This window comes from Ursus arctos, unplaced genomic scaffold (genome assembly GCF_023065955.2).
Source record: "Ursus arctos isolate Adak ecotype North America unplaced genomic scaffold, UrsArc2.0 scaffold_9, whole genome shotgun sequence".
NCBI lineage: Eukaryota > Metazoa > Chordata > Mammalia > Carnivora > Ursidae > Ursus > Ursus arctos.
Window position 1 is genome coordinate 19,136,802 of NW_026623111.1, and position 25,990 is coordinate 19,162,791.

The window sequence follows — 25,990 nt, forward strand, 5'->3', positions numbered from 1 at the left end:
AGCTGATCTAACCCCCCCCCCCCACTCAGTCCTCTCTTCTCTGAACGACAGCTCCCCAGCACAGGTGGAAACACCTGAGTTCTAATACCAGCCTCTGTCCCTTCAGTATCCTCTTATTTCCTAATCCTTTGTTTTTTCCATCTGAAATGAGGGGATTAGACTAGATCAGGGAAGGAAAATGTTTTCTCTCAGATGTCAACTCTACCCAGGAGGGGGCTTCCTGGAAAGCCAGTGTGGACGTCTGTTCTGAGGGCGACCGGTGAGAGCAGCATGCAAGAGCCCTGGGATGGATTAGTAATGTCTGCCACTGGCGTGGGAACGGGTGTTTTGTAATACACACCAAGTATTCGCCATCCTTGAACTCCTCGCTCTCAACTGTCCTTCCAGGTCTGACATTTGATGACTCTTCACACTCTTCACTTACACCCCAACACCTTTCTCACTCAGCACTTAATTATATATCATTTTGTGCTTTCTGCTCACTGCTAGAGGTGTATGCATCTTGCTTCCCTAATGGGACTACAGATTCTTGGAGGGGGTGAGGGGCATGACTAGAATGCCTGGTATAGAATTGAATTCACAAAGTGGATGCTCGAAAAGGAATCAACACACTGATGGACTGAGTTATTGAAGAAGACACTGATCCTTTCAGATGTTAGTAAATAAGAGACAGCTAGCAGCTCTCTGAAACTATTGGGACTCAGTCCCCACCAGGCTTCTACCTGGGGAGAGGAAGAAGAAGAGGGCAAAAAGTGGAAGAGAAAGAGGAAGAGGTGGAGAAGAAGAAAGGATGAGAAGGAGGTGGGGGTGGAGGAAGGGGAGAGAGGGAGGGAGGGAGGAGGAAGAGAGCACACTGCCCCTTGCTCCACTATTCGGTAGGTTAAATGGGGACCGCAAAACAATGAGCAGATGCAAGGGGCTGATTGGACTGATACTGCAAGAGGCCCTTCCCTTAGTATTTCTCACCGTGGTTTAAAAACGATCACAAGGCGATGCCTCATCGTGACATCCTTCACAACTGCAGCAAAGCAATGCTCTTTCCCTTACATCAACTGTAGCAGATCTGGGGAGCCCACCGTTTTCCTGTGCTCCCACTCTGTGTGTGTGTGGAGGCCAGACACCAGAACAAACATAGCCATGGCATAAAATCCATTTAGCCGGGTCCCTCAAAGCGCATTTTACCATTTAATATTTGCTTGGTACTAATTGAATTCTCTATTTCAATGGACTGTTCTAATCAGAAAAGTGCAATGATACATAGAGAATGCATTTCTATTTATTTACATGCAGGGGTGAAATTAATGCTGATTTTAGCCACAAACACAGATATTTTAAATAGAACATACTCCCGAATCCTACTGAAACATTGTAGCTCAGGCCTTCAGGCAGCAAAAAGGAGGAAAGAAAGAATTGTTAATGCATAACAGCCATTCCAGCCCAGACCAAACAGCACCAGAGAGAGAAAATCCTCAGCATTCCTTTCCTTATTCAACTTCCATCTTTTTTTTTTTACATAAATTGGAGAAATAAAACATCGTGAAATTTCACTAAGTCATTTGGAGGGAAAAAAAAAATCAAAACTCTAGTATATGCCCAGAAATAGAAATCTGACTGCACAAATAAATGATAAATTTGCCTGTGTTGAAATTCAGTGCAATACAAGAAACGCCTTCAAAGAAGATATGGTTTTAACTGCATCAAAAGGTTCTTGTGCAAAATGGATCATTCAAATCCCCAGAATGGCACTTGCCACTAATTAGTTCTGTTAGGTCTTTTGACATCAAGTTCAAGGAATCTCTGCTAAAACTACCAATTTATGAAACGCACTTGCAGGCAACCTAAGGCAGCTATTCAAATTTACATTAAGAAAACGTTGCTGTCCATGTCCCTATGGCAAGTTTCATTTCTTGAACATTACAGGGCAGCAACAGATACGATTCAAGGGTAGAAGAGGCTGGTTTGTGCAGAAAGGTTAAGTAACTAAAAATATATATACAATGTTGCTTCCAGGGAAAGAGGAGGGGGTGGGAAATGATACATACAAGTTTCCGGAGAGCAAAGACAAGGGGAGTAGCTGATGGGGGTCTCACGAAGGGGGTATTTTACCAAGACAAACAGGCTAAATATAGCTAATTAAAGTGAAACATCAGAGTTTCCTCACAACGTGTACAATTGTGGGGGGAAAAAAAAATCTCCAAAGGAAATTTTGATTATTAAGCTGCATAAAATGGAATAGGGGAAGAGAGGAGAAGAAGGTTCTTATACTCATTTTTGTATTCATTTTTAGGAATGGTAACTAAATAGAACAAATTTTTGTCAGTATATTTATTTTTAGTTATGATTCATTCATTTTTTTTAGGAATGATAATTCACTAGAACAAATTTTTGTCAGTTCTTATATTCATTTTTAGGATTGAGGAGTAAATTGAACAAATCTTTGTACATTCTTATATTCATTTTTAGGGATGATCATGAAAATGAGCAAATCTTTGTAAGATACCTAGAGGTAAAAAAAAATGAAACAATTTACTATATTCCCAAAGGTGAAAAATAAAGCGCACACAGACACATACACTGACAATTTCTGAATTTAGGCTAGCAAAACTTCATAGTTTCACAGATGGGAACTTGCATATTTATATGCGTTTTTCTGATTTCCTCAAAATTGATGGCTTCTAAGTTTAAAGCCCTTGTAGGTTTTTTAACAATGATCTTCAAATAAAAGGATATTTAAAAAGTAGAATCTTCTTTGCAAATGATTTGAGGGCTGCCTTTTTTAAAAAAAGGAAAATAACTTTCAGGAAGTTCTGCTTACCTGGAAGACTCCACAAACCAGAAACTTCCAGAGTTCTTAATTTTTTCTCTAGTTCAGCCACTCGATTCCCTAGGATTCTAGAAAATGGAAGAAAATGACAACAGACAAATTAATGGGCATCTCATCAGCTCTTGGGGCTATGAACAAGCTACTTGGGGGAACCCCCTAGAGTACCTGGATAGAAAATGTTTTGAGATTTAAAGTATATGCGGGAAACATAGTGTGTGTGCACGCACAAAGAATATACATGTATATATATATTATACACACTTTGTTGAATGTACACGTGAAAATATAAAGGGAATGATAAAAAAATATTAAATGTTGCCATTCCAGTGAGTCCTCTCCCATAAAGGTGGAGCTAAACAAGTACTCCACCATTGCCCAAACGTCTTACACAGTTTCTATCGGGCACTGCTCATTGCTAAAGATTAGAATTCAGTTTGAATACCCTTAGTAGTATCAACCTGATTCTTTGAGGGTGGACCTCAGTTCTGGAAACCACCAAGTCTAACCAATAAGATGGTGAACATGCGTGGTAAAGTTGTTTTGAGTCAATAAAATAATAAGAGCTACCTTCTTTGACCTAACCTATGTCTTACTGGTATCCATATATCCTTGATACCCAGCACAACACCTGGTTGATTGTAGATGTTCAATAAACATATTTGGTTAAAGAAAATGCTTTCCTTTTTTCCAGGCTTGCAATTATCTATGGACAGAATGAAGAAACAGGCCTTTCATAAGAACTTCCACTCATTGTAGGATCACTAGAAGAATTATATTGCTTTCCAAGGTGACCATTCTGATGCACTGGGACATATAATTTCTCGAACGTGTATCTGAAAAGATTATACCATTTACGTGGAAGCCAAACTTTATGCATGGAAAGACATAAATGTGGGCATGTATTACCCCTCTTCCACTCTACACAAAATTAAACATAGTTGGGAAATGATTTCATAGTCATCTCAAACTTGAATCACTTTCCATTGGCTTGGAAATTGAAAAACCAGGCTTTATATTATTTGGGGGATTTTCCTGGCTCTGCCATGCTAAAATGATGCGGAAATCACCTTAATAGCAAAGTTTCAATTCCCTTCAGCAGGAGAAATCAGAATGCTAGAATTGTTCTCCTACCTCTCTTTATATTCCAGAGATAGCTGCGCACACCCACGTACACACAGAGGCATGAATATGTATGTATCTGCACACACACACACACACACACATATATATATATGGCTTTGGATTCATCCTTATTTTACCTGAATTGACTCGCAGCATCTTAATTAATATTCCCTTTGAGCTCCCAGAAAACTCTGACGTTACTATATGTGGTTTTCTTCACCTAGGTACTGTGAGCTTTTCTTCTTTTCTTTAAGTCTTAAATTCTGCATAGTCTTTATCAATTACTTTCAATTTTCACCCTATTTGTTGGGTCTATTCTGCTTTCATGTCCCTGACCCTTCAATAAACACCGTTCGTCGTAATCTCGCTTTCAATATTTTGCTCAGACCTTCTGATCCGAGCTCCCTTTTCACCAACTGATGGGTTTGAGATGCAATCACAGCAGAGTTCAAGTTGATGCCTGTTTCTTAACGAGATCAGATCATCTGTGTGTGGCTGCCTCTTGGAAACCAAAGATAAGGCTTAACGTTCTGTGTATGCTGAAGGATGCCATCAGGGCAACGTTTGAAGGCGTGGTGAAAGGACATTTGGTTGCCTTTTTTTTTTTTTTTCCTCCTGATGTTCCCGGATAACAGAGCCCTGTCTCCCAGAAATGGGAAACACCATTCACAGGAACAGCGAGAGCCCCTGCTCAACACCTACTGAGCTTACCTGATCTCATCTGACCTGACAAAAACCCTGCGGTGTACATTGTATTATTATCCTCCTTTTACAAATGTGGACCCCAAGGAAAGGAGGCATTAAGCAACCTGCCCAAGGGCACACAGTTTATCTCCAAGCTGTGTCTTTTGCCGCCCCCCGTGCTCTCATCCAGCCCGCTCTACTCCTCCCATTGGGAAACAGAGGCATAGAAATTAGTTAACTTGACCAGAACCACAAGCAGGACTCAGCTGGTGATGACTCTGGATTTGAGCCTACAGCTCCGTTGCTGTCAAAGTGCATGCTCTTAACCAACACCTCACAGTGGCGCTTTAAACCAAGCATTCTTGCGTCTGGAGCGAGAGCTCTTTAAAAATTGTTCCTAATTGAAATGTGGCTGCAGCTGGGCTGACCTGTACGCTAGGACCCAAGATTCTTCAAATGACAAAAAGACACTTTCTGATGGGTTTCACGCTGAACAAATATGGCAGGTGGTCCACGGAAGGCGGGGTGGTGCAGCCCAGGGAGAGAGGGCAGTAGGCACTGAGGAAGGCAGGAAACAGAGGCACAGGGTCCGCTGAATTCAATTTGACCAATTCAACACACAATTATTGAAGCCGTAGGGGATACTGGAAGGTTTTAAGCAGAGAAGCAGCCTAACGCCATTTAGGAAAAGTATTCTTGATGCAGAGTGGAGAATGGACTGGAACGAGTATGAGTAGAAGCAGAAAGACCAGTCAGAAGGGTGATGTCCAAGTCAGTGATGGTGGTGGCCCCCAACAAGCTGGGGGGAAGGGGCGATGTGGGAAGTCAACCGAATGGAGTGATAATACGGAGGTAGGTGAGGAATTCGAGGTGCCTGTGGGATAACCATGGAGACAGCTGACCATGTGGGAGAAGGAATGTCTGGGAGTGCAGAGATGAGCCTGGAGGCTGGGGAGTAGGCCCGCTCACCAGCAGAGTATGAGAAGTCAGAAGAAGAGGAGCCTAGAGAACCCCCTTGCCCTAGAGGCAAAGCTGGACAGGGAAGAGGGGAGCCAGGCCACGTACGGCCAGGAAGCCAAGGGGAGAGAGAGACCCAGGTGGGACGGTGGGTCAATATTGTCTTACTCTGGAAGGTTGGTCACATTGGATGAAAAAGTCCACCTCAAAGACATGCCTGACCCTCAGAGGGATGTTTCAGGACAGTGCAGGGGGTAAACACAGAATCCAAGCGACAGGGTTGGGAGAAGCAGACTCGGGGAAACCGTAAGAGGTGAATACAGATGACTCTTCAAGTAGTTCAGCAGGGAATCGAAGGCGACAGCGAGGGCAGTAGCTTGAGGCATAAACAGGTTTGAGAGGGTTTTGTTTTTTTTTTTTTTTTTTCGGTAGGAGGGGGGAGATTTTAAAATAAGGTTTTTATTTAGCTATAGGAGGGATTTCAGCATATGTCTACCTAGCAGTCTAGGAAAATCCTCAGCATGTCAGGCCTCCAGATAGATTTTCAGTAGTAGTTTCTGATAGTAAGAACGTCAGAGGGGATCTGTAACCACAGACCTGATTTGGGAGCTGGCCACCACTCTATGTCCGCTCCGGTTCCCCAGACCACGCAGGAGCAGAAATCCCTAAGTGAGGGTTCTTGGGGAAAACCCGGTCATCAAGAAATCACTGTGGCTCTACCCTGCCCCCACTTCCACCCTCGGTGGCCTTGACTCTCTACTCTCATCCATGACAGCTCATGCTGTTCCCAGTATCTTGAACTTTCAAGTTATTTATCATTGGCCAGAGGTGGGGGAGAGCAGTAACAGAGTTAGCATGGCAGGAAGGGCAGTGAAAGGCCAGTATGTCTTCATGTATCCACCACCAGCACCAGCACCAGCACCCTTCCACCGGCGAAGTGTTGACTGGAGAACTAAACAGGGCTGTCCAGTAAACGGGATTTCAACACCTGCTTCTTCCGTTACTGCTTTGCTTCCTGTTGATAAGTCACATGAAGCTCATCCCTTCTTTAGCAAGTCAGACAACTGCCAACTCTTTGGCATTGAGCACCTCAAGCAAAATGCCCATTGATTGAAAATCCTCTCAAAAAATAAAGTCCTAAGTGGATTCCTCAGTTCTTCAAGATGGCTCCCATTGGGTCTTCTCAAGGGGGGGGGGGGGGGGAGGTGTCAGGAGGTGGAAAGCCAGCAGGGGGAGCACAGGCTTACAGAACAGAACACCTTTGTTCTCGCTCATCATGCTCCACCAACACAAAACTATTGTGTTATTTTAGTTACAAAAGGTTAAGTCAAGGGGGAGGTGTCAGAGGAAGCAGACCGAATTCAGATTTTATTCCTAGCCCCACACCGTTTGTTGTATAATTAGTTTTTTTTACATGCCCCCAAATAAAACAGTTACTGAAAGTATGAAACCAAACACCTTCTAAGTTTTAAAAATGGCACATTAGGTACTTTATGTACTGATATGAAGCAATCTTTAAGATCTATTGTTATGGGGGAAGAAAGCAAGGTGCAGAACAGTGAAAAAGAACCCTTTTTTTTGGTGAATATGAGCTACCGTTTGTAAGAAGAAAGAAAGGAAGGAAGAGAGAAAAGACGATATTTATACAAGTATACACGAGCATATTTATGTGTCTGTGGAAATGTGTTATACGTGTATTTACATATGCACCCTTGGAAAGGGATACGTAACAAATAAGGAACAGTGCTTCCTTCCGGGAAGGAGAGATGTGGCTGAGAGGTGGTAGTAGTTGAGAGACACATTGCTGTTTAACCTTTAAAAATCTGAACCATGAGATGGTACAAAATTATTAAATAATAGTTACAAATGACAAGGTGCATTAAAATAAAATTAAACTTGAAAAAACAAAAACAAACAAAGAAAAAACCCAAAATTAAACCTGGCAAAACAGACATGTCTGTTTCTCAATGGAGGGTGAGAGCCCGTGGAGCCTGGGGCATGCTGGTCGCAGTAGGGTTACGGTAGGAACACGTTAAGAAATGAATCTGTCCTGAGAGGTGAGAGTGTCAGGCTGTTGGCCTGGGGTTACTGAGCTCTGTGGGCAGCACGTCTCTGCTTTAATGGTCCTGGTTTTTCCTGAAACCCATATTATACTATATGTTAGCTAACTAGAATTTAAATAAAAACTTGCAACAAACACAAAAAGAAAAGTCCAGCTGTTTAATGGAGGCTTGTGACGTGATCAGAACTGTAGCTGGTGGGCAGGTGTGAGAGTTCGGGGGTTGGGGGTGGTGGAGGGTCTGGGGTCTGTGGTTGGAGGATCTATGGGAGGGTCTTCCTAAGGAAGAGGTGATAGTCTGGTGGGAACAAAGCAGAGGGGGCAGCCAGGAAGAGTACATGGAAGGCCCACGACAAGGGCCTGACATATGTACTGAATCCATGAAAGCTGTAAAGAGTACTAGGGAACAAGAAAAAGGATCAGAAGATGATTCCATCATCCGTTCATTAAATAAGCATGAGCACTACTGTAGGCCCAGCACTGTCCTCTGTCCTGGGAGAGAACAGCGATTCTAATGGGACAGCTTCAACCCGTGTGACATGGAGCTTTGTTGAATCTGAGTATGAGGATGGTGGGCAGAGCCCATTAAATATTCTTCAAGTCATGCTTTAAATGGCTGCATAATATTCTATCTTATGGATTTACTATAATCCAACCAGCCTCCAACTTAAAAACATTTTGGAGGGGGCGCCTGGGTGGCTTAGTTGGTTAAGCGTCTGACTCTTGATTTCGGCTCGGGTCATGATCTCAGGTTGTGAGATCAAGGCCCGCGTCAGGCTCTATGCTCAGCACGGAGTCTGCTTGAGATTCTCTCCCTCTGCCCTTGTGCACTCTCTCCCTCTCAAAATACAACACAACACAACACAATACAATATAAATAAAAACATTTGGGTTGTTTCTGTTTTCTCCCCATTATAAATGAATCCGTTTATGTGAACCTGAGGGCATCATACTGATTTTTTTCTTTAGGATAAATTCCTAGATGCAGACCATGTGGGTCAAAGGGCACAAGCATTTTCAAGGGTTTTAAAACGTACTAAGGAGTGGGTAGCCCACAGTCTAGAGTCCTTAAATGTGAAGAGTTGAAGGGATATGAGGGAAACCGCCAACCTCGCAGCTGGAAACGTGGGTCCTGCTCTGGATGATGAGGCGGGGATAAGAGTTTTGAGAACCGCCTGCAGAGAGTGTGAGGCAGAGATCGGGGGGAGATGAAGTCCCCCAGGGGTGGGGAAGGAGAGCAGAAGGCCTGGCGGACACCTGGGCTGGAAGTGAGGGGCATGGAGGGAACTGGGGGGATGAGGAGAAAGTCAGAGGAACCCAAGGAGATGAGTGCAGGGTGGGAATTGGGATGCAGAGGAATGATAAAAGAAACGGACTCACAAAGTGGGGCTTGGGGGTCCTGGAGACCCTCAAAGGAAGACTGCCGTAGAAGATCGGGGAAGAGGTCTCAAGAGGTGTTGAAGCCAAGGTGGGCTTTCTTTCCTGTGCACGGTATCCCCTGGGGCTGGTTCAGATCCAGAACCCTCCAGAAAACCCCCGATTCTGCATTTCAAAACCAGTGCCTCCGAGTAGTTCTGACATGGGCGTCCCCAGAACACACTTTGAGGGGGTGGCTGCTGAAGAAGAAAAGGTGGTCTTCTTATTCACAAAGATGCTGGGTGAGTGGAATTCAGGGGTGCTGCAGAGCTGGGGAAAGGCTTTGGGGGTTCAAGGAGCTCCGTGTGGTTTCTGGGTGAAGAGGCTGCAGCTGGGGGTTGGGTGGGGCAGGACTGGAACAGGTGGGAAGCATTGCTCACAGGGGAGCCAGGGCCAGAGGAGGGGAGATGGTGTGGACCCACAGGATGGTGGGCGGGTGTGTTTCGCAGAGCCAGGAGGGAGAGGGTGGAAGGCACTGGCTTCAGGGGAGAGAAAGTCTTGGGGTTCCTGGCGAGGAACATCTATTTTCTCAGTGAAAGAGCAGCTGAGGTTACCTGCTGAGAACAGACTAGGGTTTAGAAGACCTGAGGAGGTTTGAAAGAGCCCCAGTGGGGTCTTTATAGGGAGTCAGTGAGGACAAAGGAGGCTCGTGTGGAACACTACCGGCTACAGGGGATTCTGCCTGGATAAAATAGACCTCGTACCTATTCTGGGGAGATTTCCATTTCTCCTCCCTCCCCTGAGAAGTATCTGCATTTTAGCACCTGACTGTTTCATTCCTTGGCTAAGATTTCTTTTAAAAGAATTTAAAAAACTTCTTCTGTCAATAAATTACCCTTGTCATCCCTCCGAGATTGCCCAGACTCCCTCCACTGCTCCCTGCCTTCTTTATATATATCTTAATCTCCTGCGCGATCTTCCCTTCACTCCCAGCTTCTCTTTTTTCTATTTTGTTTTTACAATACTCTCCATCATTTTCCAGTTGCCTCTCTCCCTGGGCCCCTCCCTCTCACCAGGACCCTGAGTCCGTCACCCCTCCCGTCCTTGCTGGAAGCCCAGCTTTTCGGAGCCTGCTCACTTCTATGCCTTCGTTTTGGTGCTACATGTAGGTTTATAAGCAGGACCAGCTCCATAATTTGGGGGCCCACCGCAAAATGCAGATGCAGGCCTCCTCATTCAAAAATGATTAAGAATCTCAAGAGGGCAACTGGGGAGTTCCAAACCTAGGGCAGGGCTCTTCCACGGTTGCTTGCCCTCAAAGCCAGCCCTGTTGGCCATGTCTGCTGCTTTAGCTTATAGTTTCTTCACCATTCTCTGAACACCTCCAATTTTGCATGTGTCCCTAATGGCCACTTTAACTTGATTTTGCCCCACCTAGTCAATATGTTTATAAAAGCCAAGGAAGACACCCTATTTTAATTGTTCCGTCCCGCCACCTTTTTGCCTCTCTGGAAGAGTGGCATGGCACTCCCTTCCAGGCCCAGCTAGCTCCCTGTGGAAGCTCATGCTTGGCGTTCCTGCTGGTCAGAACCCCTCATTGCCATGCTGGAGGTTAAGATGGCACTGAGGAGGGGCCTTCCCTGGAGAAGACCCGCAGGAGAGGGAGGTTAAGTTACCCAGGCAATTGTACTGTCAACACTGCGCATGACGTCTGTCTTCCTCGGTGGGTGGATCAGGGTAGGCGTTCAATACGTCATGGCGGGTAGTATGCCCCCTCCCCCACTCTGGCCAATGGCTAAGATGCTGTCATAATGCACACACCCCATTCTAGTTTAGGAGGTGTCCTTCCAGACTTAAGGGCCCCCTTCCTGGCTCCCCAAAGGCCTGCTGTCCCTCCTGGTTGCCACCCACCACTGGTAGCCAGCATCCCATGTCTCTCCCATGCACCACCCACCCGAGGGTCCAGCCACCTACTTGTTGGTCTGTCTCTGGTGCTGGATGACCATGTTTTTCTCGTGGATTGTCTCCAGCAGGGCCGTTGCCAGAGATTTCAGATCAGAAATGGACTGTGGAGTAGCTGGGAGACTGCACCCGTGATCTTCAGATAACAGATCCTGAACTAGGTGGGATATAAAGTTTACAACTCAGTCTTTTTTTTTTTTTTTTAATAATGATTTTTTATTATATTATGTTAGTCACCATACAGTACATCCCCGGTTTACAACTCAGTCTTAAGTCCTTCTAGAACCCTGGAATGCAAACCAATGTCCGTTCTTCCTGGAAAATGAAGCTGGGCTAGGTTCCCCGCTTCTAAATGCTACGAGGTTGTGTTGAAGAATCCACTCCAGGTGTCAAAAGTAAAACAAAATAAAATTCAGTGTGAGGGTTGAGCAGAAACAAGAAAGTCTCGTGGACTTTTATTGCTGATTTTTTAAAGGGTTAATAATCCTTTGCATCTGTCCAGTATTTTACCCTTTCGAAACACTTTTGTATTAACTCATTTGAGGCCCCAAATTAAAAAAACAACACCCCACCTGGGGAGTATTATTTATTCCCATTTCATGGACAGGAAAGCAAGGTGCTGATGAATGAGACACATCAGCTGAAGGTCACACAGTCGTGCAAATGGCAAGGACTCTGGTCCCGAGCTCCTCGCTTTGTGGCAGAGTTTCCTACGGAGTGCTATGCTCGGTGGGTGGCAAGATCATACGGGACATCATTTAAAATACAAAATATATTTTGTGTCTGCATGTCTTTAGAAACCAAGAGTTACTACAAAAAAGACACCGTTTGTGCTCTTATCAGACAGAAAAAAAATAAACCTCTCACTAGATCTTTGGACATCATTTTCTATATGCCTATACACAGATATACAGATTCATACATTTTCCTTCTGAAATGAGAAAAAGCTCTTCTTTTTTCACTTAACCCCATTCCTCATCATCAATATCTCCTAAAACATAAAATGTAAAGGCAGCTTGGGAGCCCATAGAGAGATACGGAATAATTTCTTTAACTCCTGCTGGACGTTTAGGTTACTTCCTATGTTTTTTTTTCTTATAACTAATGTAGGAAACACTTTCCTCAAGCAATATGTTTTCGTACAACGGTAATTATTTCTTGCTGCTCAAAGGGGATGAGTTCAAAGTTTTACAAAATAAGTTGCCGCAGGGTTATCCAGAGAGGCCGTGCTGGGCTTACGGCTCTGCCGTGGCGTTTGAGCGTGGCTGGCACGCCTCACATCAGTGATAAGACTGGGTCTCGCCGTTCAAAGCGGTTTGGCCGTCAAGCGTACCCAGAGCTAAGCTTACATGGGCTACTCCACCTTTCTGTGGAGTAGTGTGGTTTTCTGTTTAAAAACAATTCTAGGGTATCCTTTTTTTAGTTGAGTGGAAAAACAGAAGTTGCTTGGGAAAGTGCCTTGGTTTATGAGGCCAGTTGGAGATTCAGCACCCCCCCCCCCCAAGCCACTCCAGCTCTGATGACGGCTCCCGCGTGATGGCCGCTGGTCTACGCAGCCCACAACCCGAAAGCGGGCCAGGCGAGCATGTTCCACCCGCGGCTTACGCTGAGAACTGAATTCCCAAATATTAAGTGTCAGAAGCAAGCTCTCTGCTATTTATTCCCCTGGACTGTTCCTGGAAGATCATTATTTTTCATCAGAATCGACAAGGAGGAGGAACAGAATTGCAATCAATAAAAGCTTCTTTGAAAAAGGCACATGTTCCATGATAAAATGATTTCAGCAGCTGTGAGACTTTTCTATTCTGGTCACAGAGGCCAGAAAAAGGAGAAACTCGGCGAGGTTGGAACACGGACTCAGGGGGATGCTAAACGGGTGATCAGAGGAGGGAAAGCATTCTTGAAGGAAGAGCACAGGATAGGGGACCAGATGTGAAGGGGGTCCCGTTATTAGAAAGACGTCTAACATGGCGGTTCTTGAAGCAGGATTCCAGAACCAGCATCAGCAACACCCAGGAACTTTTTAGAAATGCATATTCTCTGGGGCCCCACTGGACCTACTAAATAAAAAATTCTGTGTGGGGGGGGGAAGTAATCTGTTTTCAAATAAGCCCTCCAGCCAATGCTGATGCAGCTGGAGGTCTGGGAAGGGCTGTTCTATGAATCACCTTGGTTCCCATCCACAAACGGAGATGCGGACCCCGAGCTCCGGCATTTTGTGGTCCTAAGAGGTCCCTCCAGAGAACAAATCCTACCTTGCTTCGCAGAGAGGACTCCAGTCAGCGCACTGCTGCTAGATTTACTCTGGCCTTTCGAGTTTTTCCGTCTCTCGAGAGCATTCTAAAGCAGCATTGGGAGAAAATACAAATCTCTATCAAAAAAGCCAAAAAAAAAAAAGAAAGAAAGAAAGAAAGAAAGAAAGAAAGAAAGAAAGAAAGAAAGAAAGAAAGAAAAATACCTACTTAGAGTAGATGCATCTCCCTTCAGGCACACAAGAACCCTTGGCAAACCCCAAACGCTGACCCAACTTGTACGATTCTGAGTCCCCGCCAAAGAGTTATGAAATTTATGGACCTGGTCGAGAGTTGTTTTTTTTGTTTGTTTGTTTTTAAAGTTAGTGCCCAGTAGAATGATAGCAATTACTTTCTCCTATATATAAAAGGCACTCAATGCGTATTCATTAAATTAAATCAAATCTGAAAGCAAGAACTCCGTCTAATGTGTGAAGTCACTGGTTATGGAAACCCCTTCTGAATAGACATGAGATGGAGAACAGGTTTACTTGCATTTGCTGATGCCAAAAGATCGCTATTGGTCTTTGGAAGGCTTCCGTGGCTGGACTGGAAAAAGCCACGACCGAAGAATGACGTGTGCCACGGACACAAGGTTAGGAGGTGCACGGGTGCCCCCCAAAGTGCCGTTCCTATCTCAGACCCTTACATTACAACTGATATGCACTGTGTAGCCAGTGCTTGGCACATTGAAGAACCAAATAAAGGCTGTTAAGTGAATGCATACACACATTTTTTAAATGTATGTATTAATTATACAACTTTAAAAGCTGCATTCTTCTTTGGCTCCGTGTGCATATATATAGACTGGCATAAAGTGTGGCCCCCACAGCGTGGAAAAAGAAGAAGAGCATAGAGACTTCGGAGGAAAAAAGTTAACGTCAAAGCCAGGAAAACGAGAAAGTTCTCCCAAGCATCTAGACTGCTGTAAAACTTTACCCCTCAGGAAGAGAAATCAATCTATTTTCAAAGCAGAGAAACCCAGGAGATGTTTCTAATTATAACGCTTACAACGAACATCTGCAGAAATAGATATTATCAAACTAATGGGGCTGGAATGAGTCTAAACAACAGTGGGAGAATTTAAATATTCTGTCCTTTCAGTGTGACGTGAACATTCTCTCCTAGACTGTGATTTCCCCATCTTGGTTTCCTCCTGTCGCTCGGAAACCATTTTCTTATGGATGATTATGAGACAAATAGCGTCTGATGATGGAACATTTTTTAGAAAAGCTGATAAGAAACCTAATTGTATGTGGACCGAAGCTGTGAAGTGGCCACGTCCAGATCCGGGCGGGCTCCATGTGCCCTGTCCAGGTGACAGCAACGAACATGCTCTCGCAAAAGCTATTTTTGTTGTGTTTGTCGTATTGGGCTTAATTCTTCCTGGTTACCTCAGTGAAAGCTCTTCGTCTATCTGGGAGGACAGGCGAGCACTCCAATGTCTTTGGCACATCAGAGGGAATTAAAATAGGATGGCATTTAGGTGTCTAATAGTGAATCATTACCAGGATCATCACGATTCTCTACCTTGTACTTGGCGATGTTTGATTTCAAGAGGTTGACCTCTTCATGGAGTTGCTTTAATCGCTCTTGAAGGTACCTAGGAAAGAAAACAGGCAACTAGGAAGTGTTGGAGGCAAAATAAAAAACACACATGCAAGTAGGAGAAGAAAAAAAGAAAACAACCCGCCCCCAGGGCCATCGTGTACATACAACGCCTTCTCACCACCAAAAGGAGGAGAAAAGTACATCGCGGTGACCTCTTCTTAAATGGATGCGATCAAGGGCAAATATGCCCAAATCACAGAAACCCCACTTTAGAACAGCCTTCTGCAGAGAGCCCCTAAGGGATATCAACACAGTTTTCACATAATTCTCATTAAGATGATTCCACTGGGAAGGCAGGCAGGAAGAGGCGACACCAGACATAACATTAAATTAGACACACACTCACATGCACACACACACCCTGAAATTTGCCTCGGGGAAAAGAAACAGCTAAGGGAATTTCTCAATTTATTTTCTTATTCTTTTCCCTCTCCTTGATAGCAATACCGAGCAGCTTTCACTGGCTCCCTACCCTTCTTGCCCAGCTGGGGAGTGGGGAGGGTAGGGGGAGAGAGAAAGGGGTTGGGGATGCACGCACGTAGGGGTGTGCTGCTTCTTTTCTGACTTTCACAGCTAATGCGTGGCATTACTATCACCATTTCGGTGGTGGGACCATCCTTTCATTGCAAGGCAAACGTAGCTCGGGCTCCAGAGAACTCCCGGCCAACGTCCTGCTTGAGTGCGCCCGGGCCTGGCCACTTGCCTGTTCTCCATACAGAGGGCGTCCACGTCAATGATGCGGTTCTCGTGCCCACCGAGGATGTGGTTCAGCTCCTGGTTGAGCCTCTCCACCTTGTCCTGGTAGGAAGACCGTTCTTCCTTAACGTCCTGAAGCTCATCCACGGAGGCCTGCAGGTCATGCTCCAGAGACTCAATCTGAAACCAAGGAAGTGTCCTTACTGAAGTTCTTCAGACGTCATCTTAGGGCCACAGATGGGGCCTTCCGCTTGGCTGACCGACCCCGACAGGGCATATTCATGCCCCCCGAGGACGCTATAAAACACAAGCACCCCGCGCTGGATCAAAGCTTAAGGGAAGGGAGCAACTCCCAGCCAGACACTCGTTACGTCTAAGATAGGGTGGGGGACAGCAGCTCGGGAGCAGACCCCAACCCTTCCCCACGGCCGCGTGCCCCAAGGCCAGAGGCTCGGGGACGGCAAATCCAGACTCTGGCGACAGCAACCGGGGTCTTGCACGTGCACATTTTCTCCAGCTACTCCAGACCCAGAAATCTTGTTCCGCTCTTCAAAACCAATTAGCGAGAGAAGGGAAATGAAGTCTAGGCTCTCCTCCCTGTTTCCTAACTAGGGCTCTGTACCCGTTGAGATTTTGCCTAAAAAGCATCACTCAGCACTTCAGGAAACTTGCAAATTAAGGCCAGTTTGTCACATCTTGTTCTTTCCCTGTCTATCCTGAGTAGGGGGAGGTTTCCTGCATTCAGAGCAGTGGTACCCCAAACTAGAACAGACCTGCTGGAAGCAAGAACCACAAGAGGCAGATGGGGAACTAGCAGAGTAAGGAGAAAAAGTAAAAGCATTCAACTCACACCCTCCTTCGGCCTCCAACTGGCATCCCAGGCACCTCGCCCCCCCTCCCCTGAGAAACAGGGGGCCCAGTCCAATGGTACAAACCTATCCCCCACCCTTAACAGATGTTAGCAATAACCTGTTCCTTAGCTCTCTCCAGCTGCTGAACCAAGTCTTCACGCTCATGAGCTGCAAAGTGCCGCACGCCAATTTCTTCGTCTCCAAGCCTCTGCTTGGCAATTGTCATCCTCAGGAGCTGCATTTTCCATTAGTAGGAGAAGGAAGAGAGAGAACGTGTGTGTGTGTGTGTGTTAAAATGAATAGATCCAAACAAAAACCCAAGCATTTTAGGCAGAAATTTGTGGAAGGTAAGACTTTTCAAGTAATACTAAGGAAAGGCACAAGACAAAGAAATTCCTTGCCAATATCATGAATTAAAAAAACAACACAATATATATTGTAGTTTGTACATACATGCATATATCCACATCTGTGTGCATACACAGTATAAGTCTAACAGGAACGTAGGCCTGGGCATTTGAAGGTGGAGGTCCTTTGCAGCATTGCCACAGTGAAGAAAAAACTCTGGGTCTCTTCTACACTTAGCAAAGATAGCAAAATGGTAACGCAATTTTTGGAAGCATCTAGTAAGATGGGTGTGTGCTCCCACATCATAACGATGAGACTACATCATCCAGGGCCTTAAAAATGTCCCCACCAATGATCCAGTAACCCTGCTTCTGACAACCTGGGCTAACAACAATCCCAGACATGCACTAGCTTTAGGAAAAAAGAAAAAGTGGATTGTACTCTCATTTCCAGAAAGAGCTAAAGAATGAGAAAGAACGTCTAATGAGAGCGAGATGGCTAGCAAAGTGTAGTGCAATCAATCAATGGGCTAGTTTGCAGCTGTTGGAAATAAGGGTGATGAACTGTGTAATAACACAGAACATGCTTATGATAGCATGCTAAGCGGGGAACAAAAAGCAGAAGACTAACTTTCATTTGCAGTAAAATTGAAATTATATAAAGAACCTGTGCACAAAAGAAAAAATGACCCAATATACCAAAATTTTTAAGTGTGTGTGTTTTGGTCATGGTGAGACCGTGTGTTCTCTATGCTCTATGTTTTAACTTTTCAAATAAGCACACACAATTTTCATAACAGACTTGTATTTATAGGTTTTTAAATGCCTATGGATAAAATTCCAGTCTTCAAAATGTAATTTTCCAAAGGATCCCTGCAGAACCCAGAGCTGCCCCAGACTCTGGCGCCTAGCCCCACACACAACTGCAAACCTTGCGGTAGGGTCATCATGGAAACTGTGATCTCCAGAAGATCTGATGGGGCCAGAAGAGCCCTTAAGTGCGCAGCTCAGCGCCAAACGGGTGGCCACGAGACCGACTTTTTCAAGTTATGGCCCTGCTTCCTGAGCTGCTTCTGAAAAGGTTGTAAGCCTGATTCCCCCACCTCCCCGTAGGGTGTGTGTGGATCGGCTTTGTAGATAGAGGACATCCTGGAGATAGATTTCTATGACCCAGCCAGCAACGCCTCCTTGGGGAAAGCTCTTCCTCATTCCAGCATGGGGTTCGTGGCTAGCCAAGAACATGGATTTTCGAGTCTCTGAAGTATTTAGGGGCAGGTGAGAGAAAGTTAAAAGCCAAGGTGGACTATTAACTAGATTGGGACAATAAATAGCAACGGATATAGAAACAATGGTGCCTAAAGAAAAGCAAAGAGCATTTTCAAACAACGTCGATTTGGGGTCCTTATTTGAAAACCACCCAATTGAATGTGACCAATATTTACTGTGCACCGACTGTGCACTAAAGCATCGCTGATACTGAGCAGACAATGCTCTGGGCAGCTCGCACAAAGGGCTGGCAGAGGACGGAGGATACTGAGGTATACAGACGGCCGTGCTTCATGGAATCTGATTATAGCTGATTGCCATTACTCAAGGATCCCATCTGTGTGACTTTACCTACCTGCACACTTATCTGTAATCTCAAAATCAACATTCGTGGCACTTTCGCATCACAGGCAGACATGTGCCGGTTAAGTACGGAGTTGCAAAAAATGTAACTCATCCGACAGGAGTGTTCCCAGCTGAGGTAGCACGAGGCGACGCTCTACCGTCTTGTTTCAGTTCTCATACTGCAAACAAGTGTCCCTTTCATGGTCTATTCACTGCCCTGTTTGTTCATGCTTTTGTGCTTTTTGTCTGGTGTTTTGCTGTTTAAAATGCACGCTGCTGAAGCGATGTCTCGTGTTCCCAGCACATGAAGGCTGTGAGGTGTCTGACAGAGAATACTCGTCAGGTGTGAGTTACGGTGCTATGCGCCCTGAGTTCAACGTGAAAGAATCAACCGTACAGGGTAAGTAAGATGGCCTTACACAGAAACACACATAAAACAAAGTTCTGTGTGAATTGATAAAAAAGATATTGTGACCAGAGGCTCAGAGGAACCTAGTCTTGCATTTCCCCTAGGAGCAATGGTTCGGTGTTTGCTAATTCGCTGTTCGCACAGAATTCAGAGAGCAGAGCTATTGTGAATAATGTGAATCACCTGCATGGTGGGGGGGAGTGGAGTTTAGGGCAGAACTGGTTCATTCAACTGGAAGCTGATAAGTGAAAACATCTTCTACATCACACAATTTCTTGGCTCAGAACTTTCAGAACCCTAAGGGGATATGCAGAAAGACGAACAGCTAACCAAATGGGAAACGTTTCTCAGATCAAAGGGTCTAGGAACAAGAGGGCTTGGGCCTTTTTTGGCATGAGGCCACAGGAGGCCTTGGACACGGCGTGGAATGGGGGCCACTTCTCTCGATATGTGAAAAGCCAGACTGACAGCCTGAACTCGAAGTAATAAAACACTACTGCGGTTTTCCACGCACAGAACGCTTCACCAAACACCTAATTTAGAATCACACAATTATGTTTGCTTAACGCCAATTAATTATTAAACATGTTTATTGAGGTCTGACAGCCATATAAGAGAGTCATCTTTTATATGCCCCATGCCTGTTAAGCTTCAATAAATATGTTAACAATCATTTGGTGTTTAATATGCATACAATATTGCCTATTAAATTGCAGGGCTGGACTGGTTGAAACATTTATTTTTAAAAGTGAGGCCCAAACTGGTAATAGCTGGATCGTTAGTTGGTCTGAAACTCAAGTGCAACCAGCTGAAGGGGCCCAAGGAGGGGGTTGCGGTAGAGATGCAGCAGGAAGAGTTCCCCTGCCTTCCAGGGCGACAGCCTCACAGGCTCTGGAGTCTGTCTTGGTTGGGGTCTGGGTCCTGGCTCCACGGTCTGCTGGCTGTGCAACTGTGCACCGGCCTGACCTTCCCTGAGCTGCAGTATCTTCCACTGAAGCAGGAGAGTATAGCTCCCGGGGGGTGGGGGTCGGGGGGCTGCTATAAGCATGAACTGAGAAGGAGTGGAGTTGCTTTAAGTGAGCATTTAACTTGGGGTTCAAATTTCCATGCTTGGCAGAGAGGTGCAGGAAAGTAAAAAGTGGAGGAAGAGAGTGATGGAGAAGAGAGGATGAACAAGCAGAATGCTTTAAGTTGGGTGTCTACGCACCCCTGCTCTCAGGGTCCTGGACAGAGGGGCATGGGAGAACGACTGCTAATGCATTTAGACACACTCACATTGTTCATATTTGTCCATACTACCCGGTTCGGGAACCTAAATGCCACGTGCCCTGAACTTTACGGACAATTTAAGCGACCATCGGGAGAACGGTGGCTAGATGCAAGTGTTTGCCTCTCGTGCTGAGTTCAGGACCTAATCCTAAGAGAGGAAGGGATTTTTTTGCAATACTGAGCACAGCCCCTGAAACACAAGAAGCGTGCAGTGTAAGCTGCTGTCATGATTATTATGACTGTCATCACTGTCATCCTCCACGTGAGTGTCCCCATACATACGCCCACTGGGGCGGTCCAGTCCTCCAAGGGGCGGAAGCAGAGCTCGGGAGCCAACCTTATCTGTAGACCGCAGGCGATGATGTTGACTTCCCACCTTGGAAATGGCTATGAAGCGACTGCTCGGGGCACTTACTTCCCCCAAACGGGGCCATCAGAACTCCAGGGCCAGCCTCCCCGTGCCAGCCCGAGAAGCGGATCATTGCCCTGTGAGGCGCGTGCCTGCCTCCAATAGATGTATTCATTTGCTGATTTAGATGGAAATAAACGTTTATGAATGAATTATGGGTGTGAGTCGTCGGCTGATGGCTGCAGAGCAGCTGCAGCTGGGATGTGGCTGAGGGACACGGCCACAAAACCATGTGGCAAAACGGCTCTTGGGTGCCCTTCCCCCACCCCGCGGATGGAGTCCGACGGCTCCGCCGAGGCCCGGTTCAAACTCTGGTCCTCGTGGGGGGCCCCCGTTGGAACGACTCGCTCCCTGCCACTATCTCGTCGCAGGCTTTGCTCCTCGGCCCTCCACATCCTCTCCTCATCTGGTCTTCGCTTGCCTGGACCCGTCTTCCCCTGTCAATGGTGACAGGTAGCCAGGGGCAGGAGCGGCTGCTACCCGCAGGTGTTACCTGTGTTCGGATCCCCATGCTGCTCCTCCCCGTCGTGCCACCTTGGCACGTCACCTAACCTTATTGGGCCCCAGGTGCCATCTGTTTTCCTGAAAATGGGGATTGTCTTCATCCATCCAGGCCGCTGAAACAGACCATCACCGACCGAGTGGCTTAGAAGCAAGCAGCATTTATTTCTCGCAGTTCTGGGGGCTGCGAGCTTTAGATCATGGTGCTGGCAGACGTGGTGTCGGCTTCCTGTTTCAGAGACGGCGGTCTTCTTGCTGGCTCAGGAGATGACAGAGATGGCGCGGCCTCTTTTATAAGGACCCCCGACTCCATTCATCAGAGCGCCCCCTCTCCTGACCCAATCACTTCGCAAAAGCCCCACCTCCTGCTACCATCCCATTGCACGTTAGGATCTCAACATACAAATTTGTGGGGGGACCCAAATATTCAGTCTCCAACGGTTCACCCCCAGCCCCCTAAAATTCATGCTCTTCTCACATACATAGTATATCCATTCCATCTCGCCAGCCCCCAAAGCCTTCACTCAGGCCAGCATTGACTCCAAAGTCCAGCACCTCACTGAAATAGCATGGAGAGCAGATACGGGTGAGACTCCAGCTATGAGTGTCCTGAGGGAAACCTCCCTAGGTGTGAGCCTGTGAAACCAGACGAGCCGTGTGCTTCCACAATACAAAGGCGGGACAGGCAGAGGATGGACACTTCCATTCCGAAAGGGGGAAACAGGGAAGAAGGAAGGGGTGATGGGTCCTAGGTTAGTTTAAAAACCAAACAGAACAACATTAAACCTTAAGGCTCAAAACTCATCCTCTCTGGCTCGATGTTCTGCCTTTGGACCCACTAGAGGTGGCAATCTCACTCCCGTGACTCGGCAGGACAAACCCATAGGGGCTCTCTGCTGGCCCTACGGGCCTGAGCAGCCCCATCCTTTGTAACCAGGCCACCGTGACCCCAGGCCCATACTCACCAGACTGGGTTATCTCAGATTTGCCTTCATATTCGTTCTTTCATTATCTGTAAGAACAACACCTGGCTTCTGTCTGAGCTGCCTGGTCAATACTTATCTCCTTATCAAATGGTCACCTCGGCCATACCCTTGGTGGTCTCATTTGTTCCACACTACAGATAGACTAAGGACTGTCCAAATCTTTATGTTCTGGGTCCTTTTTGCTTAACAATTCCATCTGCAAATCATTTTTCTTATATTTCATAAGCAATCAGGAGAAACCAAGCCATGTCTCCAACACTTTGCTTCAAGATCTCCTCAGCTAAATATCAATTTTCATTGGTCACAAGTTCTACCCTCCATAAAACAACGGACTCAAACACAATTCATCCAAGTTCTTGACCAGCGCATAACAAGGAAGGCCCTCCCTCTAGTTTCCAATACGTCCCCATTTCTCTCGGGGGCCTCCTCCATGGCTTTCACTGTCCATATTTCTATCAACATCCTCCTCAGGGTTACTTCAGTATTCTCCAAGAACATGTAGGCTTTCTTTGCAGCTCTCCTCTTTTCTTCCTAAGCCTCACCAAAATTGCCCTTGATGGTCCAATCACAGCAATGTAGGCTTTATCTGGTATGCACCTCCAAACTCTCCCAGCCCTACCCATTATCCAGGTCCAAATTCACTTCCACGTTTGTTATTTGTTCTAGCAATATCCCACTTCTCAGGACCAACCCCTGCCTTAGTCTGTTTTGGCTGCAATAACAGGACACTATAGCCTGGGGAGCTAATGATCAACAGAAATGCACTTCTCATAGTTGTGGGGGTGAGGAAATCCATGCTTAAGGCACTGGTGGATTTCATCTCTGATGAGTCCCTGGTTTGTCATTCATAGACAACCATCTTCTTGCTGTACCCACACTTGGCAGAAGAGGCAAAAGAGCTCTCTGGGGTCTCTTTTACGAGGGCACTAATCCCATTCATGAGGGCTGTGCTGTCATGACCTGACCACCTCCCAGAGGCCCCACCTCCGATACCATCCCTGGGGGTTAGGTTTCAACATATGAATCTGGGGGGGACACCTTCAGTTTATAAGAAGGATAAAAGCTATTTTGTAAACAGGACAGCCACATATAGCTGCCCAGCCTGTGCACTGCACAATGCCAGCTCTGGGGGGAGGGCTTTATCCTCATGAAGTGCAGCTACAATGCCATGATCACTATTGATGTAACTCTCCGAAGAGCTTTTAAAGTGCAGTCCCCAGGTACAGTTGGTATGGTTACCGTTCTTAGGCAGAGACTCTATTTGTCGGGGTTACTGGGAAGATCAGCTGAAAGAATTGCTAACAGGAAGTGGACGCTAGCCCTCCCTCACCCCCAGGTCTTGTGTACTGCTGCACACAGCTCACCTAGGGAGAGGTCAGCATCAAAAGGCATTTATTAGACATTCATCTGGCGTAGTGCCGTGCCTGCCAACTTAATAAACAAGGCCCTGCCTATCTTTACTTTTCCTGTTGGTTTTCTCCATATGCTCTCCAACTGCCCCCTGACCTTTTGAAATACCCTCGATAAAATAGGACATAATTGCTTAAAAAGGCTCCAGTGGGCAACTCTATTATGTATATCAGAGTCCAAATTCCTAGATCTATGGGACAATCCAGTTCTAGCTTTAAACAAAAGAATTTGTCACTAAAAAAAAAAAACCAAACCAAAAAAATATATATAGTTGTTTTCATTGTCTTCTTCCCAAGGCTCTGGAGATGATCACACACACTCATTAGTGTGTATATCAATGTCTCCCGGTTAACCAGCACACAGTTTGAGCCAAACAATGTGCTAGAAGCTTTTCTGACACATCATATCTTCAGTGGCTTTTCACTGCATTGGAACAAATGCCAAAGTTTTTAGTCAGGTTGACAAGGCACAGCATGAGGACGTGAGCTGCTCCCCACCTGCCTCCTGACTTTATCTTCAGCCACTTGCCTTTTCTCTGTTCTCTAGCGTGGCTGGCTCCCTTTCAATGCCTCAAACATAAATGCTTGTGCCTGCCCCCGGGCCTTTGCACATCCTCTTGGTCTATCCAGAACCCATTTCCTTCCTGTCTTCAGGTCTCAGATCCAATGTCACCTCCTCTGTGAAGTCTTCCCTGGATACCATCAAGAGACCCATTCACCCCAAAGTGGCTCTCCCTCATACCACCCGGCCCCACTGTCTTCATCTTACCAGAAATGATCTCAGCCATCTCTCGTGCCCTCCCTACCATCAGCTCCACCACAGCAGGAACCTCCCTTATCACGTGCCCTGGAATCCCCGGTACCCATAGCAGTGTCTGGCTAAAAGGTCCTTAAATGCTTCTTAAACATAGGAGGGCTCGCATTTGATGCTTGCCATGATTCCCAGAGGCAAACACTGTCACGTCCTCTACAGGAGAGACCCCCCCACCCCACCCCACAGAGAGGCTGACACAGGCTCTGGAGCCAAGACTCTTGCCCTGAGTCCCTGCTGAGGTCAGTGAGCCACAGCGCCCCCTCTCCGAAGGTTGCAATCTCTTACCGCTTACAGCAAACCTGTATGTGGCTCTTCCCACACCCCACGCCCTGGCCTCAGTGCTTACACACCCGAACCCGGTGAAGTCCAAGGCATCCTGTGAGGTACTGTTGTAGCCCCGTTTTCCGATGAGCTAAAGTCACCTGCCCACGTTACAAACCTGGTAAATGGCAGGGCTGGGAGGTCCACCCCGGCAGTCCTGGGTCCTGGAGTTGATCCCTCGCTCCACAACAACTACGACAGCTACCGCGCACTGTTCCCCCAGTGAAGCGTGTTCTGTGTCAAGTGCTTTGCATAACTTTTCACAGTTAATTCTCATAAAAGGTGCACTGGCCTCCCTTCCATGCCTTTATCATCCCAAGCTTGTCCCTGCCTCAGGGCTGTGCACCTTATCCTTAGGTTACCTGACCACCTCCTGCCACACGCCCTTCAGGTTTCTCGGCAAAGGGGATGTGAGCAGATGTGCCTTTCCCGACCACGCAATATAAATAACGTCCCCATTCTGCCCTGGCTGCACCCCATAGTGCTCTAAGACATGTTTCCACTTAGCGTTAGACACCCTCTGATATATCGTACTGTATTTCATACAACAGAAAACTCCAGGGGCACCTGGGTGGCTCAGTCAGTTGAGCGTCTGACTCTCAACCTCAGCTCAGGTCATGATCTTGGAGTTGTGGGATCGAGCCCCGCACCAGGCTCTATGCTCAGCACGGAGTCTGCTTGGGATTCTCTCTCTCCTTCTCCCTCTGCCCCTCCCCCTGCTCACACTCTCCAGCTTTTTCTAAAATAAATAAGCAAAATCTTAAACAAAAAAACTCCATCAACTTTAAGACCCACTATTACATACTTCTAAAAAGAATAAAAATTGTCCATCATAGCAACACGATACCACTGACTATATATCAGAGATGTTCAGATGTGAAAATCTACATCTCAGAATCTATGAAATAGAATATATTTATTTGTTTAGTTGATTTCTGTTCATCTATCCCTACTAGAATGGAATCCCCATGAAATCAGGGACTCACTGTTGACTGCCCAATCCATAGAGCATATAGTTGGGTCTTCAATAAAGCTCTGTTGAAATGATTTGCACTGAACCATGAACTATAAGGCAAATACTCCTGTTATGTCCATTGTACCAAAGAGAACAACTGTGCACAGAGAAGTTAAGCAACTGGCCCAAGACCACACAGTTAGGGAGCCCCTGAATTACCTTCAGCCAATTCAGTACACATTAACCTCAGAGCCACAGTCTTTATAGGGCCCCACCAAGCAGATGGAAGGTGCTTCAGTGTCTCTGTACTTGAGTGTGATTGGGATATGGTGTGCTGTAAAAGGAGTTTTGGGCAGCTATCTCTCAGAACCAGTTCTCTATGAATCACTAAACTCTACTCTGAAACTCAATGTATGTTAATTAAATTGATTTAAATTTTAAAAAAAGAGTAAATATTACTTAAGAAAACAAAAAACTAAAAAGTAAGTACAATGCCTGGTCTATGGGATGAATGTCCAAAACCACTGGTCTCATGGGCCACCCAAG

At 46.2% G+C, this 25,990-nt stretch overlaps 1 protein-coding gene across 1 annotated transcript in view; it reads right to left on the minus strand.

The window, feature by feature from the left end:
• Window positions 1-25,990, minus strand: part of CCDC149 (coiled-coil domain containing 149) — a 101,646-nt gene that overhangs the window by 18,495 nt on the left and 57,161 nt on the right. The window contains exons 5-10 of the mRNA XM_048211873.2: window positions 16,532-16,648; window positions 15,570-15,742; window positions 14,786-14,858; window positions 13,220-13,304; window positions 10,977-11,121; window positions 2,816-2,892 (exon numbers count right to left, since the gene is read on the minus strand). Of these exons, the coding sequence (XP_048067830.2) occupies window positions 2,816-2,892; window positions 10,977-11,121; window positions 13,220-13,304; window positions 14,786-14,858; window positions 15,570-15,742; window positions 16,532-16,648 (670 nt within the window). The remainder of the gene's footprint in view (window positions 1-2,815; window positions 2,893-10,976; window positions 11,122-13,219; window positions 13,305-14,785; window positions 14,859-15,569; window positions 15,743-16,531; window positions 16,649-25,990) is intronic.